We start from the raw sequence: 14,946 nt of genomic DNA on the forward strand, positions 1-14,946 counted from the left end.
TAACGTTTGCAACACTATTATCAGCAGAGGGCAACACACACAGTGGAACCCTGTAGCATGCAGTCTTCACACATTAATAATCTACATGCATCAACAAATTTGCATTTACTCCCTGGATACTCAATTTTTCAACTGTTTCATCCTAATGGTTGCATCGAAAATGATTACCTTGGAAGCATCTTTCAGGAGACTTTGAAGCCAACAGCACTTAATGTAGAATTGGGAGAAACAAATAACTGTTGTTTATAATATTATGATTGTCAATGAATGACTAAGCAAAGAACTCAAATCGAATCAAGGTGACGACCAGAAACAAATTAATCATGACTGTGGCAAGGTGGTGGATGGAAAGCATCACAGGATCCTGTTCCAACCTAGTGTGGTGATGGCTGCCATATTTGGTGCCAAAAATTAAATACATATAAATCAACATAAAATATACTACATTATTTAACAGCGAAAAAATGCTTCAATCATAACAAAGACACTTAGGGAAATACAATAATCTGAATAGAAGTTCCTAGGGCCACTAGTTACCAAAAAAAAACATATTTTACAAAAGTATAAACAGTTCCCTGCAAAATAAAAACAGGACTGAAAAATTCACATAGAAATTTACAAATGAATGTTATGTACTGTGCTATCATTTGGTGAAAATCAACGGAACCATTTGGGTTCCTAAAAGCTCAAAATTTATTTATTAAATATATGGCTTTGAAAAAACATTCATCAATGAAGGAAGAAACAGGTTAAATTTATAAGCATAATAGAATTAAAGTAGACAAACAATTATTCACCTCATGGATGAGTCATAATTGGTAGGATTCTAGATTAACTTTCACATGAATGAATCAGAGCCTTAAAGATATATATAAAAACAGCTTTACTCAGTTTAGTACAGATCTGATTAATGTGGGTCTCCCAGTTAAGTTTTGTATCAATATAAATTCCTAATATTTTAGCAGTTTCAATTTCATTTATTTTTTATTTGATACTGCATACAATATGCTTGGTTTTTTGCAGCATTTAAATGTAAATGATTAATATCAAACCATTCCTTAGCTTGTCTTTGAGCATCACTACATAGTGCCTTCTTCTATATGCTGACATTGTACAAAAGCAGTGTCATCAGCTTATAAAACAGGTCTATATTTCATATTAAAGGACAAATCATTGACCATGACAATGAAAAGTATTAAGCAAAGCACAGAGCTCGGTGGGACACCACATTTTATTTTAAGAGCTGCAGATCAAAAGCCATCCAGTTCAACTAATTGGTAGTGATCATCCAAATATGACTTCATTAGTTTCAGTGCAACTCTCTTAATACCATAATATTCTCGCTTTGATAGTAATATTGAATAATTAACACAGTTGAAAGGCTTAATAAAATCACATGGTGTCACAGAGACTGATTCCTTCTCTTTAAATACATTAATGACATAATTAACTATGGACTCTACAGTCATAATTGTAGATTTCCCAGATCAAAAACCATGCTGTGATTTGGAAAACAGGTTATTTGTGTAAAAAACAAACATATTTGATCTTTCATTATAACTTCAAACATTTTAACAAGAACAGGGATTGTGGAAATGGGATGGTAATTTGTTATATATGCATAATACAATCAATTATCATTAATAGTTTTCTAGTTGATTTCCTTAAAATTTTTATGTAAAATACTCTATCATACCCTAGCAGTCATAATATTTAGAAAAGTAATTATGTATAATACTGCCATTGATAATCTCAAAAATTTGACAAAGCATGAATTTTTTAAGGATTGAAGTTAAATACTAATATATCTTTCTATTCAATTTAATTCAGTACAACTATTATTGGCGCATCAGCATCATCCTCCTAACCTGAGGATGACGCGGACCTGTCAAAACTAGTAGTACCAAATGAAATGGAGTGGAAAGATATATTGGTTTATTTACTTCAGTGATAATGGTTTTCCAAAAAGTTAAGCCAGAAAACATCGAATTCTTTAAGGATTGTGAGTTCTCATCTTACATAATTCCACTAAATATATTAAAATTTTTTGGTATATAAATTTTTAAATTTCCACTTTATCACCACATATTTGAACAGTAATAGCCAATTTATTCAGTGCAATTCAGGAATTGTGCTCACCAATTTTCAGTCTCTAGTCATGAGGAATGCAAAGAGGATTTCAAAGACAAAGTACCACAAACCTCTGTCGCCACCAATTCCAGTAGCCTTGATGACTTTGACTAACAACCTCCTCTCAGCTGTCGAGTTCATCTGAAATCAGAGAGGTAAGATAATAATATGCAACATACAGGCACAGAACATGATTAGGCACAAATGAAGGCCAATTTATTTTAAATTTTTTCATGATAAATGAGTCAAATTTTTAAAATTATTCCTGAAATAAAAAATCCACAAAAATAGTGGATTACCATAAATATTTTGAAAACACACCCTTGTAATAATATTTTCTAAGTTTGGCTTTTTGCCAGTCTGAGAATGTGCCATCCATAGAAATAATATCTTTTTAAAAACCTGAACATTACTTAAAGCTTGAATAGCCGTAAACAGTTTACCTTTCAAAACAAAGTACAAATGAGATAAGTTGGCTAATGCCATAAGTCAAAGGATGGGTTAAATGGTAAATAAGGAAAGGGATAAGAAAGGTGAATGCGAATACACATATTTCAGCCACAAAGTAGCCCTCTTCAGCGTACTGAAGGTGAATCTTCACGACAACACAAGTTGAAATAAATGGCTTTGAGATAAAGAATAGTTGTAAATGACTCAAAAACCATTAAGTTTTCTTAAGAGTTGAGAAAAGTTAATAATCTAAACGTAGATAAAATTTTTAGACTTTTACCTGGATAAAAGTCTATCTTGGGATATAAATACTATATGCATAAAGTTTAGCATGGTCTTGTATGTAATTAATGCGACCAATGGCATCACCAAAGGTTGCAATCAGTTTATGCCTATTTTCAAAAACAAATTAATCCTGGTATGATTTTCAGGGCTCATTCCAGCAGAACATATCATGCTGTCATTACAGAAAAAAAGGTATACGGGCTATCTCTATGGCAGGAAAAAAATGAGCAGTGCAAGCCTTTCTATCAGCAAGCTAGAATAATGACCATTATTCCCAATTTTTTTTCATTTTTTTTTAAATAAAAAGTTAGTTGCTTTAATTGACTATGAAAATGAAACCATGTGATAGATAAAGCAGAAACTTAAACAGCAGTCTATTGAAAGAACTTACTAATATGAAACCTATTAGTGCCATCTCTTGGATTTTCTAAGGACTTATTAAAGGACCTGCATAACTTACAATTAATCAATACACTTAATACATGAAAGGAATTTACAATAAAGGTATTTGTAAACTTTAGTGCACCATGGAGCAAAGGAAACATACTGAAAAGAGGCTTCATAAAAATGAAATAGAAGTGATCGCTTTGAATTTCTCATAAAATTCCCATTAATAACCTATGCTTAGTCAAGGAATAGGCAAAGTAACTAGGCAGACATGGATAAAACATTAGTGCAGGTCATACAATGATAAAAAGGAATTAATATCGAAGGCAACATGACTGGGGTGTGAGGCACACCCTGTTAACTTACACCATGGTCTGGCAGTGCTCACAAAAAATATCATAACAATTGCGGTGGTGCAGGGTACCTGGTTTTACCCAGTACCTGACACTGCACCTCATGGTTTTAGAAAAAAATGTTCAAACTCAAAGAATATTGAATGAATGGTAAAAACTTTTAAACAAAATTTCAAAATGAATATATTTTTGAGCTGGAAAACTAAGCTAAAGAAGAAGTTACATCATTTAAGGAAGTAGTAAGAGAAAATGTAACCAAAGAAAAAGATTAATATAAGAATCGCAGGCAAAAAATTGTTCCAAGTGGTTACTCCAACTCTTTCAAATCATATTTTTGTCTTAGGAGTACTTTTGAAGATTTAATCAGCAAAATCTTAACTACATATAAGAAATTAATGTAAGAACCATAGTTACACACACAGAACCTGTCAAATTTCACTTCTTTTTATTTTAAACTCCCACAATTATTATCGAATCAACATTCTTGGCACTCCCACAACTCATTAGAATTGAATCACAAGAACCAGGTTTGCGAACTAACCTGAGGTTGAAAAATGTATCTAATGGCTATTGATAACAGTAACATGAAAAAGAAGATCCATTATGGCCCCTCTGGACTTTCGTTAGCATGAATGAACTCGCCAGCAATTCAATGAAACTTGACATACTGACTGTTTAGAAGAAATCATTTTCACCCACTTGCTGCACCCCCTCCTCATGCACTATTCCTCACCATGCTGTCGTAGTGCAGGGGAAGTCGGTGGCCGGGAAGCTGCACATTTCGGAGGAGTCGTGGGCAGGTGCCGTACACACCCATGTTCCATGAGAAGCAGGTGCCTCGTATGGCACCCACTACTATCTCCCCTATCACCTCTCGAAGCTGCGACTCTTCCTCGAGGGCGGCAGAGCCACCACTGGATGAAGCCTTTATCACACCCACTGGTGCCAGGAACACTTTGACCTGTTGAAATTGGTGCAATCATTAATAGTGGGTCAAGTGTTTAGTCAAACTGAGGTGTCTGAAGGCAAAAGAGAAAAGAGCAATTTCAATTAATGCTTTGTCCCTCCATAAATCAACCCTGAGGTCATTACTTTTGACTCTTGAGTAGGTAATTACATACAAAGGCACAATGGAATACAAAAAGGAAGGGGTATAATTAACGATGGACGAGAGAGGCAGTGTCCTTCTCAAGTGCTATTTCCCTCAAAGATCCATAGGTTGACTTTGGCATGGCAGAGATCTCCCATCGGCCCACTTTATAGATATTCCTGAGACTCAATAAAGATGGCCAGTTTGCTTTCCTATGTTGCCTCTGGTTTCCCATAAAGTTCCGATAGACGAATATACCACAGAGCTTCCAAAGTAGATGGGTTCGGTCGTTCATGGGGGTTATCCCAGGGATTCTAACATGTAAATCAAGTGTCAAAAGAAGACCTATTACTACTAGACTACAAAGCACACTAAAGTTGAAGGTACAAGTAAAACTAGTCATTTCATTCTACCAATCTCTTTTTTGGTACTGATGGAAAACTTAGGACTCAAAGGTGGGATCTGAACAGATTTACCGTTAACTGTTTTACCCATTATTAGAAAGGTTAAGTTTATAAAATGCAGTTGACAATAAATCATGAATTAAGTGATATTACTTTTGCAAATGTGTATATTGACAGTTTGCCAGGGTTCTTTCAGGGTAATTTTAGCAAAGTAAGATTTTTGATGGGAATGGAAGGATACTAGATGTTGGCTGCCAACTGCTGTAAGCTAAATATATCTATCATCATACCCCCTGCCTACAAACAAGACATTCTTTAATCCAAATTTTGGACTGTAATGAGGTTGGGGAGTCTACTATGTGGGTGCCTAGAAATATGATACAATAGCTACAATTTCAAATGAATAAAGAAACTTTAAAATGACTACTTCCATTTCCACTGTAAAATAATAGAGAAATATCATAGCATATTGGCATTCTTAACATGGATTGTATAACATAGCATATTGGCATTCAGGCTGTTCAGGTATTCATTCCAAAAAACTTCAATTCTGCCTCTTAAATCATTATGGCTGGGCCATTATATTCCCTGACAAACATGAACACGTGATCAAATGCATGCTTGCATGTAAGGAAAAAAGAGAGTACTATCTATGGCGACTGCACTCTTGCCGAAGATCATGTTGCAATGGCCATATAAAAGATGAAAAAGTGGCCCGCCTCAAAACACTCATGAGACGAGATGAGTTGAGCAAGAGCAAGTGGCCATCAGCCTGCACCCTCTCTGGCCACAATGGAGAGATTGCTCCAATGCACTCAATGCTGCACCCTTGTGAGAAGTGCTCATCCTGAGAGAATGAATAGACCACCACTTCAAGCAGCTTCCATATCATATGAGGATACTGTAATAGTGGACAACTCAACAACTCCCTTTTCAGGTCACGCCCTGTTTGTTTCCAAAAAGGAGTCAGTAGTCGTGGAACTCAGCATGCTGACACCTTTCATATGAGCAGTTCTTCATGAATAATTTTCCACATTACTAAGATTAGTCTCAATCATGATCATTTGGGTGGTTGCTCTTTGGCCTAATAGAATTAAGTCCTGCACTTTCTTCACTGTGGCAGTATTGCCCATGAGTAATGGTCTTTCACTTCTTGGATCATCTATGATTGATATGTGGCCAGTTAGAAAAATCTTTTTATGCCTCATAACTGTGTCATATGATCAGCTATCATTTCCATAAACAGCTATTGTGTATTTCATCAAAAGGAGCTTAATCACTCCACAAACCTCTATCTTTTCCATATTGAAAGTTAATGCAATATATGGGTTCCTGACACTAAACAAATCAAAATCAATTGCTGCAATTCACAGCATTATGTGCATATGAATCACTTAATATGCAGAACAAAGTTTTAATTATATCATATCTCACCACAGTGCTGGTTCATCACCATATGATGATCTTGGTCTTGATCAAGGATTTGGTTCCTAGTGGTAACTTGACTCATTGGGAACAGTTTGAAAGATTAAGTCATTGGCATGAATGAAATCACATTGAATCATTAAAATGAACTGAAAATCCCACCTCTACTGTGTAGCACATTTTACCAATAACCACTTATAAAAAGTATTCCTGTATCTGTATTTCATTATGAATATCCAAAACTTCCACGATTGATGCCACAAGAAATTGAATTTTTTTTATGTCTCGACACCATAAAGCCATAAACACTGAAATCAACCCGAAGGTCGGTTTGGTAGGGAACAGAGTTCACCCAGTACTAAGCCTGATGGTGTATGAAATTCATACTTCAGGGTAGGGGGGTGAGTTCCTTTTCCTGTGCCTGTAATGGTTTCCCAAGAAGATCTGGTACCCAAAAAATCACAAAGCTTGGGTGTAGCTGAGGGTGCCCAGGGAGGATTGCCTGGAAATCGAAACCCGACCCTCAGGGCAGTAGTCCAACGATTTACCCTCGACTAACATGACCCTTAATATTTATAATGAATTTAAGTTGATGGGTTGTATAAAATGGAAGATAAAGGAAACATGTATCCAAATGTAGACAAAGAGCATCAAATGTGCAAATAACTGTATGATTTTTACTTCACATTAATTACTCAAGGCAATGATGTCTCTGTCGTCCATTCACTGAACAATGCTCAAGAAAGTAAGGTAGAAAATAATTTATATCTTAGAGCACATTTCTATGATAACAAATCTACTTCTCAAGATATTGATTTCTGTGAATATATTGCTACAAAATAAAAACATCTGATTTGGAAGAAATTTAAAGGTACCGTAGGTCTCTGTGTAAAAGCAAAGTAAATGCATCACCCGGTACCAATGATCTGATTCAAACAATTTGAGTCTCATTTATTGATGTACATGGGAGACAATTCCAAAAATATCTAAAGGACTCTTTCTTTGAGGACTCTTGAGTGGTAACTTTCAGAGATCACGCATGGGTCTAAAAGAGGAGAGGATAGAGTATTTTCTTTCTTGTAACAAGTGTTAATGGTTTATCACCAAATGAATGCCAAGTCTCATTCCCCTTAATATGTTCTACATTTTTAAGTAATTTCATTTTACTAAGAATTTTTTCTGAGTGCTTCATACTGTTACAATGGCATTCATGTTGGTAGAGCAATGTAACTCTTTCTTTCCTTATCCCAAATTCTTTGACTCTTTCAAAGTTTTGAGGACTATTTTTTGGGTTTTATCATGTGACTAGTTCTATTGAGCATTATTGCCAGGGATTCCTTATCTTGCTCCTTGTACCAACTCATTTTGAGAGACTGTTCTGTATTGACATGAGGATCGACCAGGAAGTAGAACCATTTTGGAAATGAAAAATAACTAATTCATTTTTTCTTGAAAAATGTTTCATATGTTAATTAAAAACCTTAAACTACTTCTCTACATAACCACCATGCAAATCTATACATTTGTCATAATGTTTGACAGGTTTTTGTATTCCAGCTTCACATTCCTCTGTCTCCAGTCCATTGCAAAGAGTAGTCACCTCTTCTTTTAGTTCTTTATTACTTCGAAATTTCATTCCTGCCAAAAAGTCATTTAGCTTTGTAAAGAGATGAAAATCTGAAAGAGCTAAGTCTGCACTGATAGGTGGATAGTTCAACATTTCCCACTTGAATTTTTTATATGATTTTGTGTTTTCCAAGCCGCATGAAGCCTGACATTGCCGTGGAGGAGAGCAGGCACCCCAAATGCTCATCATCATGGAAGTTCTCCCTTATCAAGTTAAAGTTTTGACACCAGCACCGAACAGATGACTGATCAATTACATTGTCTCCATAAACATCCTTTAATTGATGGTGAATATCACATTGTCGCATATTTCTTGCATCAAGGAATCTGATCACAGCCCTTACTTTGTAAGTGCTTTTCAATTTGCTGCATTTTCAATTTTCTTACACCCTGATAACACTCAGAGGAAAAACAAAAACAATCACTGCATTACGAAACATTCAACACAGTGTGCAGACAAACAACTGAAGGTGCTTGAGATTCAGCTGTGGCTACTCGCATCGCAAAGGCTCCATATGGCATGAACGGGTGATAATTTTCAGACGATCCTCGTAATATAATAATAACATTTAATCTGTCCAAGAGACATAGGATTAAATGTATAAGATACATCACATTTCATTACGCATCAAAGAGAACACACAGTTATCCATGAAGATTGAAATAGTCATCTACATGGTAAAGATACTACTCAAGAAGGAACTTATGTAACTGTATTTTAAATGCTTCTAGTGTTGTCAACACTTTCAAATGCGATGGGAGAGGATTTTATAACTTAATTCACATGACTTTTGATTCTAGGTAACAAACTTTGAAGTTTAAATGCACAATATTACTCATTTTCATGGTGAAATGGTTATGGTAATTGCCATTCCTTAAAAATAAAGCCATTCATTCTCTACATTAACTGTCACATTAAAGACATACATGGATGGCACAGCAGAGATTCCCAATCTCTTTTGAATAGTGGCCAACAATGAGCTTCAGAGTTACACATAGACACTATGATTTACTTCTGAATATTAAAAACCTTTTACACCTCAGGAGATGAAAATACCAAATGAGACGTGTGAATAAAAATGAATGAAATATATTATTTACCACACACACACTATGAGAATATTTTAGTACAACCAAAATATAATAGGCAGAATTTAGCTTCTTACACAACTATTCAAAGTGGAAAGACCATTTCAGTTGTGAGTCAATAATATCAAATAGACAAATGGGGGAAGTTGAGAAAAGTCAAATAAGAATTTTCTTGCCTTTCAGAGTTGGTTTATTATCCAGACACCACTTTAGCATCTTAAATGCTGCCTCATTTCACGAATCAACGAGCGCTTTGTCAATATTCACATCATCAGCATGCATGAAATATCACTGCTATCATTGGATATAAAATTTACAGGTGATTCATTTATAAAAATGAGAAACATAACTTGTCCCAGGATAGAGCTCTGTGGCACACCAGCAAACACTGGACTAATATCCAAGATAACTTAAAGATCTTGACTCTTTTCCACATTTTTGAGTAACTTGCTAGGAATCTCATATTGGCCAGCAGAGATTTTATTACTAACTTCAAAAAAAATGAGGATAGCTCAGGCCAGGTCAAAGCAACAATGACTTGAAGGTGGGTTAAATTTTCTCCATTGCAATTATATGAGGTGCTGTAGTGTCAGTATTATGTGGTAAGGCAATTTTAGAAAATGTTAAACATATTGGTAAAATAAACAGGATAAAAATCAGTCAGTATATAGTAACTTGATTACAACTAATAATCAATATTGAAAGCCATCAAAGTACCCTTTGCAGTGTGCATGTTCCATTGACAATGTTACTAAAAATTCAAGTATATACAGGGTGCTATTCTTAAATCTGGACAATTTTCAATTTGAATTTCCCGCCATATCGTAGTCCCACTGGAGGTCGCGATTGGCGTTCTTGAAAGCTATAGGCATCTAGTGAACAGTCATGACCTCTAATTGGCCGAGATGTTAGGTACAAGTGTGAAGTACAATTGTAGAGCCCCTATTATTGTAAGTCTTCATGCTGGGCGTTCGCCCAGTGAAATAGTTTGATTCTTCGGGTATCCCAGATCGACTATTTATGATATATTGGCTATGTTTAATGCTTCAGAGAAGTCTGTAGAAGGTTTCACTAACCCAGCAAGGAAACCTCATTCGAGGAAACGGATCTTTGTCCGGATTTAAGCACCGCACACTGTACATTAATATTTCATGACAGATTGGAAATCATATCAATCAGCTTCATTGATTTTCAGACAAAATTGACATTAATTCTCAATTAAGTGCTCAATTCACGTTTATATAGAAAACCAGCCAACTGAAGCATATTTAGCTGAGAACTAATGGACTATGGGATAATTGAAAGATCACATGCTATTTTGTGTCAAAGAAATGCTAAGACTAAAAAACCTTATTCAGTTTCCTCATCCACTGAAAACAACCTTATTTACAGTACATAGAAATTGTATGAAAATTCATTAAAATGCACATTTATAATGATTATTAAATGCAAACAAAATTGGGTACAATTATGCATTTTGACTAACTTCACATTCTGAATGTGTATTACACATGTATTTAATTTACTATGGCACTTTTTGCGATAGAATAACTGAGTGCAGCGATCAAAATTAAAGAAACTGTTGTTTTTTAGCGGCATTGTGTTGTAAACATGTTTCCTTACTGACAGGCATCCACACGCACTCACACATACATTCTCTTTTATTGTGCTGATTACATACCTCAGGCCATCCATCAAACTTGAGGTCAGTGGTCAGCTTCTCGGAAATGGCAAAGATGTTGAGCCTGGCCCTGAGTCTGTTGACATTGACCCGGTAGTGGGACACATCTACCTTGTCTCCCTTCTGTCGGAATGCTTTCAGCTGCAGGGCTGGGGAAGCCTCGCAGTCGCACGTTATCGTCTGTTGCAGCAGCATCAGTTGGAATGCAAGCATGTGGTGTGGATATCCCAGTGATGCAAAGGAAACAAAGGGAGAGGAAGAGAAAGCCAGTTTATTAGTCTAAGCTTGATAACAAAACAGAAGTCACACCAAATGAAGTAATTTGTGATATTTTCTAACAATTTTTACAAAGAGTCAGTGGAAAAGTGCACTATTCAAATAAGGAAGCAGCATAAAAAAATTATAAAAGCTTAGTTTTTTTAAATCAGCAATTTGAATAATGAAATGAATCACAAGAACATTACACCAACCAAAAATATAAAAAGGTACACAATAAATAACATAAAAGGACCTTCAATTTGATCTCCATTATAGCCAAGGGTTGGACCCTGATTGGACCCACCCTTGGTCAGTTGATGAATGAAATTACTGCATATAAGAATTAAAGTACTGAGGCCCTCGGCAATAGTAATAATAATAATTTATTAACATCACTAAGTCATAATCATCCCCAAGCTTTGTCAATTAGGTACATGAAAAAATATTACAATTATTAATTAGAAATATATTATGAATAATTAGCACTTATATTTAATCGCACTAAATAGACTAGTTAATGCCATCAACAAGAAAACCATTTATATATACCAATAGCCTTTAGTAAGTTACATTTGTTGGGTCTAGATGTAAAAACCAGAGTTGAAGAAACTGAACAAATATAATTCAGAAATTATTATAAATTGTTAATAACCTTTCAGATATAAGCTGTGGGAGTATTGCTGACTGCAACGAATGTCATTTCTGGAGTGAGCGTAGAGATTGTGGAAACTGGAATTGACCGGGAAGAGATCATTTTTCACAAATAAGGCACAGGAGAGTATGTATGTATATATCGATGTTACAATGCTAAGAGGTACAAAGTTTACACTATAAAGCTACACTGTTCAAGTATTTTGGACAAACATTATTTGAGCTATGTAAAACATTAACCCTCATGTTACTTTTGGATTATTTGAATGATATTCCAAAATTTTGGATCTCCTTATAGTTCTCATTTCACTCAATATAAGTGAATATGGAATAAAGTAATGGCACCTAGGTATGCTGCAACAACCCCATAATATTACATAATTGTTATGCCGAGGCATTCAAAATTGTTCAACTTTCTTCACTATCATGATATGGCGTATCATCTGTCAGTTTCCTCTGTGAGAAATCTCAATTTCAGGATATACTGAGAAATACTGCCGTCAATCTGAAAATTAACAAATAATAACACCAAGTAGGTTAGCGTATAGCACACCACTCAGGCTTGCAGGCAATACAAGACTCACCACATCGTCGTTGGGGGCGCAGTCGGAGAAGACGTTGGTCAAGGAAGGCGGGTGCGTCTCGGGCAGGACACGGACGAACTCAACACCAACGCCATGCTGAAGAGAGAAAGAAACAGGAGCTTAGTTAAACATTTAATCAACATGGCATGGTACCTTTTTCAATTCACTGCATCATAGGAAAGTACAATGCAGGAGAGTTAAGTTTAAGCTGCGATCTTATCTTAATATAATTAAAACAGGGTTGCGGTTTGAGCTCAATATTTTTTTCTGCAGTCCTCACATGCTGTAGCCTTTACCTTTTTCGGAAAAGGTACTGACACTGATCTCACAATATATACGAGGTCTGTCCAAAAAGTATCGCGAATTTTGAATTTCCGCGGGTTACATATATTTGTTTTTGATTTTTTTGTGACGTTATGCATGGTAATTATGTCTCTCCCTTATCCCGAAAATTTCGGCCGTTTTGAATGCTCCGGTAATTTTTGACAGCTGTTTTGCAGGGACGTGTTTCGGCTGGTCTTCGATTTTTGCCTGTTCCCAAAAATGGATCAAAGAACCTGTATAAAATTTTGTGAGAAAAACGAAATTAAGTGCGCGGACGCATTCCGAATGTTGACTGTGGCATATGGAGAATCTCCCTTTAATCGAAGCAACGTTTATCGGTGGTACAAAATGTTCTCAGAGGGCCGAGAAGCTGTGAACGACGAGGAGCGTGCCGGACGTCCGAGCACGTCAACAACAGACGAAAACCTTGATGAAGTGAAGAAAATAGTATTGGCCAATCGTCGAATCACCGTTAGAGAAGTTACTGAGGACCTAAACATATCGATTGGCTGGTACTATTCGATTTTTACCAATGATGTGGGCATGAACTGGGTCGCCGCGAAATAAGTACCAAAATTGCTCAATTTCAACCAAAAACAGCAACGCATTAACATTGATAATGAGGTGTTGGACTCCCTCCGTGACGACCCAAATTTGCTCATAACTGGTGACGAATCATGGGTTTATGATTATAAGGTGGAAACTAAAGCCTAATCATCCCAATGGAAGCTGCAGCGAGAGCCAAGACCTAAAAAAGTGCGCAAAGTTCGGTCGAATGTGAAAGTTTTGCTTACAGTTTTCTTCGATTGCAGGGGTGTGGTGTATCATGAGTTCTTGTCACAGGGAAGAACGGTAAATAAGGAATATTACCTGCAAGTCATACGCAATTTGCGCGAAGCAATCCGCCCTAAACGCCCTGATTTGTGGAAGAACATATATTGGCTTTTGCGCCATGACAACGCCCCTGCTCACACATTTTTGGCCAAAAACAACACAACAATGATGCCGCAGCCACCGTATTCCCCGAAACCAGAAGAAGTCACTGGGGGCCAGTGACTTCTGGTTTCCGAAACTGAAGAGGCCCATGAAAGGACGACGCTACGCTACGATAGACGAGATAAAAATTGCATCGAAGGAGCTAAATAAGATCACAAAAAATGATTTTTTGAAGTGCTTCGAGGATTGGAAAAAACGTTGACACAAGTGTATAATATCTAATGGGGGTTACTTTGAAGGGGAAAAATAGATATGTATGAATAAATAAATAATTTTTGAAAAAACATAAAAGTACATGAAGCCTCAGTTCTATCCCTCTCTTCTTTGATGAAGGTGGCAACGACAACCGAAAATTCGAAAAATAGTGAGTCTCTTTTTTGCGTGTTTCTGTGTTTTTGTCTGTGCCCACCAGCGCTAAGTGTTATTCATTATTATTCACGTCCGTGAGACTTTCAAAAAGTGATATATATACAGGTGCTATATATACCTGTATTATATTATATATTTATACAAGCACACACTACTACATACTTCAGTGAACAGTGGTAGTTTACCACAGACTGTCCAATTTTCTCACTCATTTCTTTATTTAGATCACAATTAATATCACATTCATGCCATAATTTCGTATATTAAGCCCCCAGCGTTACAGCTACGAACCCATTAATATCACAATCTAAATTTTGAGCTGATAAAACAATCAAGATACAGTAAGAAAATTAGCAAATTTCCCAATTTAAAGGAGGTAATAACTTTGGTCAATGGGCTATTTCCTTCAATTTCAGCCTCTCACCCCGCCCCCCTCACTCCAATAAGGCGACATGGCGATGATGCCCCCCCCCCCCAACACCTTCGCCCCAGACGATGTGGAGCTAATGAAATTCGTTTGAAACCTCAGGAGGCAATAAAATGAGTTCAGCCAACGCTAAGGAACTTGAAACGTAATTCGTCTGATTTGGGTGACTTAAATATATCGTCGGGTGGCTCAGGGCACAGTATTTGATATGGAAGGCTTCGCTCTAATTCTTTCCCGTTCATCAAATGGGTGGAGTACTGTCCCAGTTTAAACATAAAAAACCACACATGCTAGATAAGATATTTCACTCGGAACATGATTGGGCCAAGGTGTTCCAAGGGGCCATAAATTTCCAGAAAAGATACGAATGACCAGTTATAAACCGGAAATTTATCTGCTAAAATAATACGCCCGGAG

General features: G+C 36.2%; 1 protein-coding gene across 5 annotated transcripts in view; it reads right to left on the reverse strand.

The window, feature by feature from the left end:
* Window positions 1-14,946, reverse strand: part of LOC139695407 (uncharacterized) — a 108,635-nt gene that overhangs the window by 60,078 nt on the left and 33,611 nt on the right. For all 5 annotated transcript variants that reach the window (XM_071594145.1, XM_071594143.1, XM_071594144.1 and 2 more), the window contains exons 2-5: window positions 12,414-12,509; window positions 10,921-11,100; window positions 4,339-4,566; window positions 2,202-2,271 (exon numbers count right to left, since the gene is read on the reverse strand). In XM_071594145.1, coding sequence (XP_071450246.1) covers window positions 2,202-2,271; window positions 4,339-4,566; window positions 10,921-11,100; window positions 12,414-12,509 — 574 coding nt within the window. The remainder of the gene's footprint in view (window positions 1-2,201; window positions 2,272-4,338; window positions 4,567-10,920; window positions 11,101-12,413; window positions 12,510-14,946) is intronic.

This window comes from Hetaerina americana, unplaced genomic scaffold, assembly GCF_022747635.1.
Source record: "Hetaerina americana unplaced genomic scaffold, ioHetAmer1.1.p SCAF_6, whole genome shotgun sequence".
Lineage (NCBI taxonomy): Eukaryota > Metazoa > Arthropoda > Insecta > Odonata > Calopterygidae > Hetaerina > Hetaerina americana.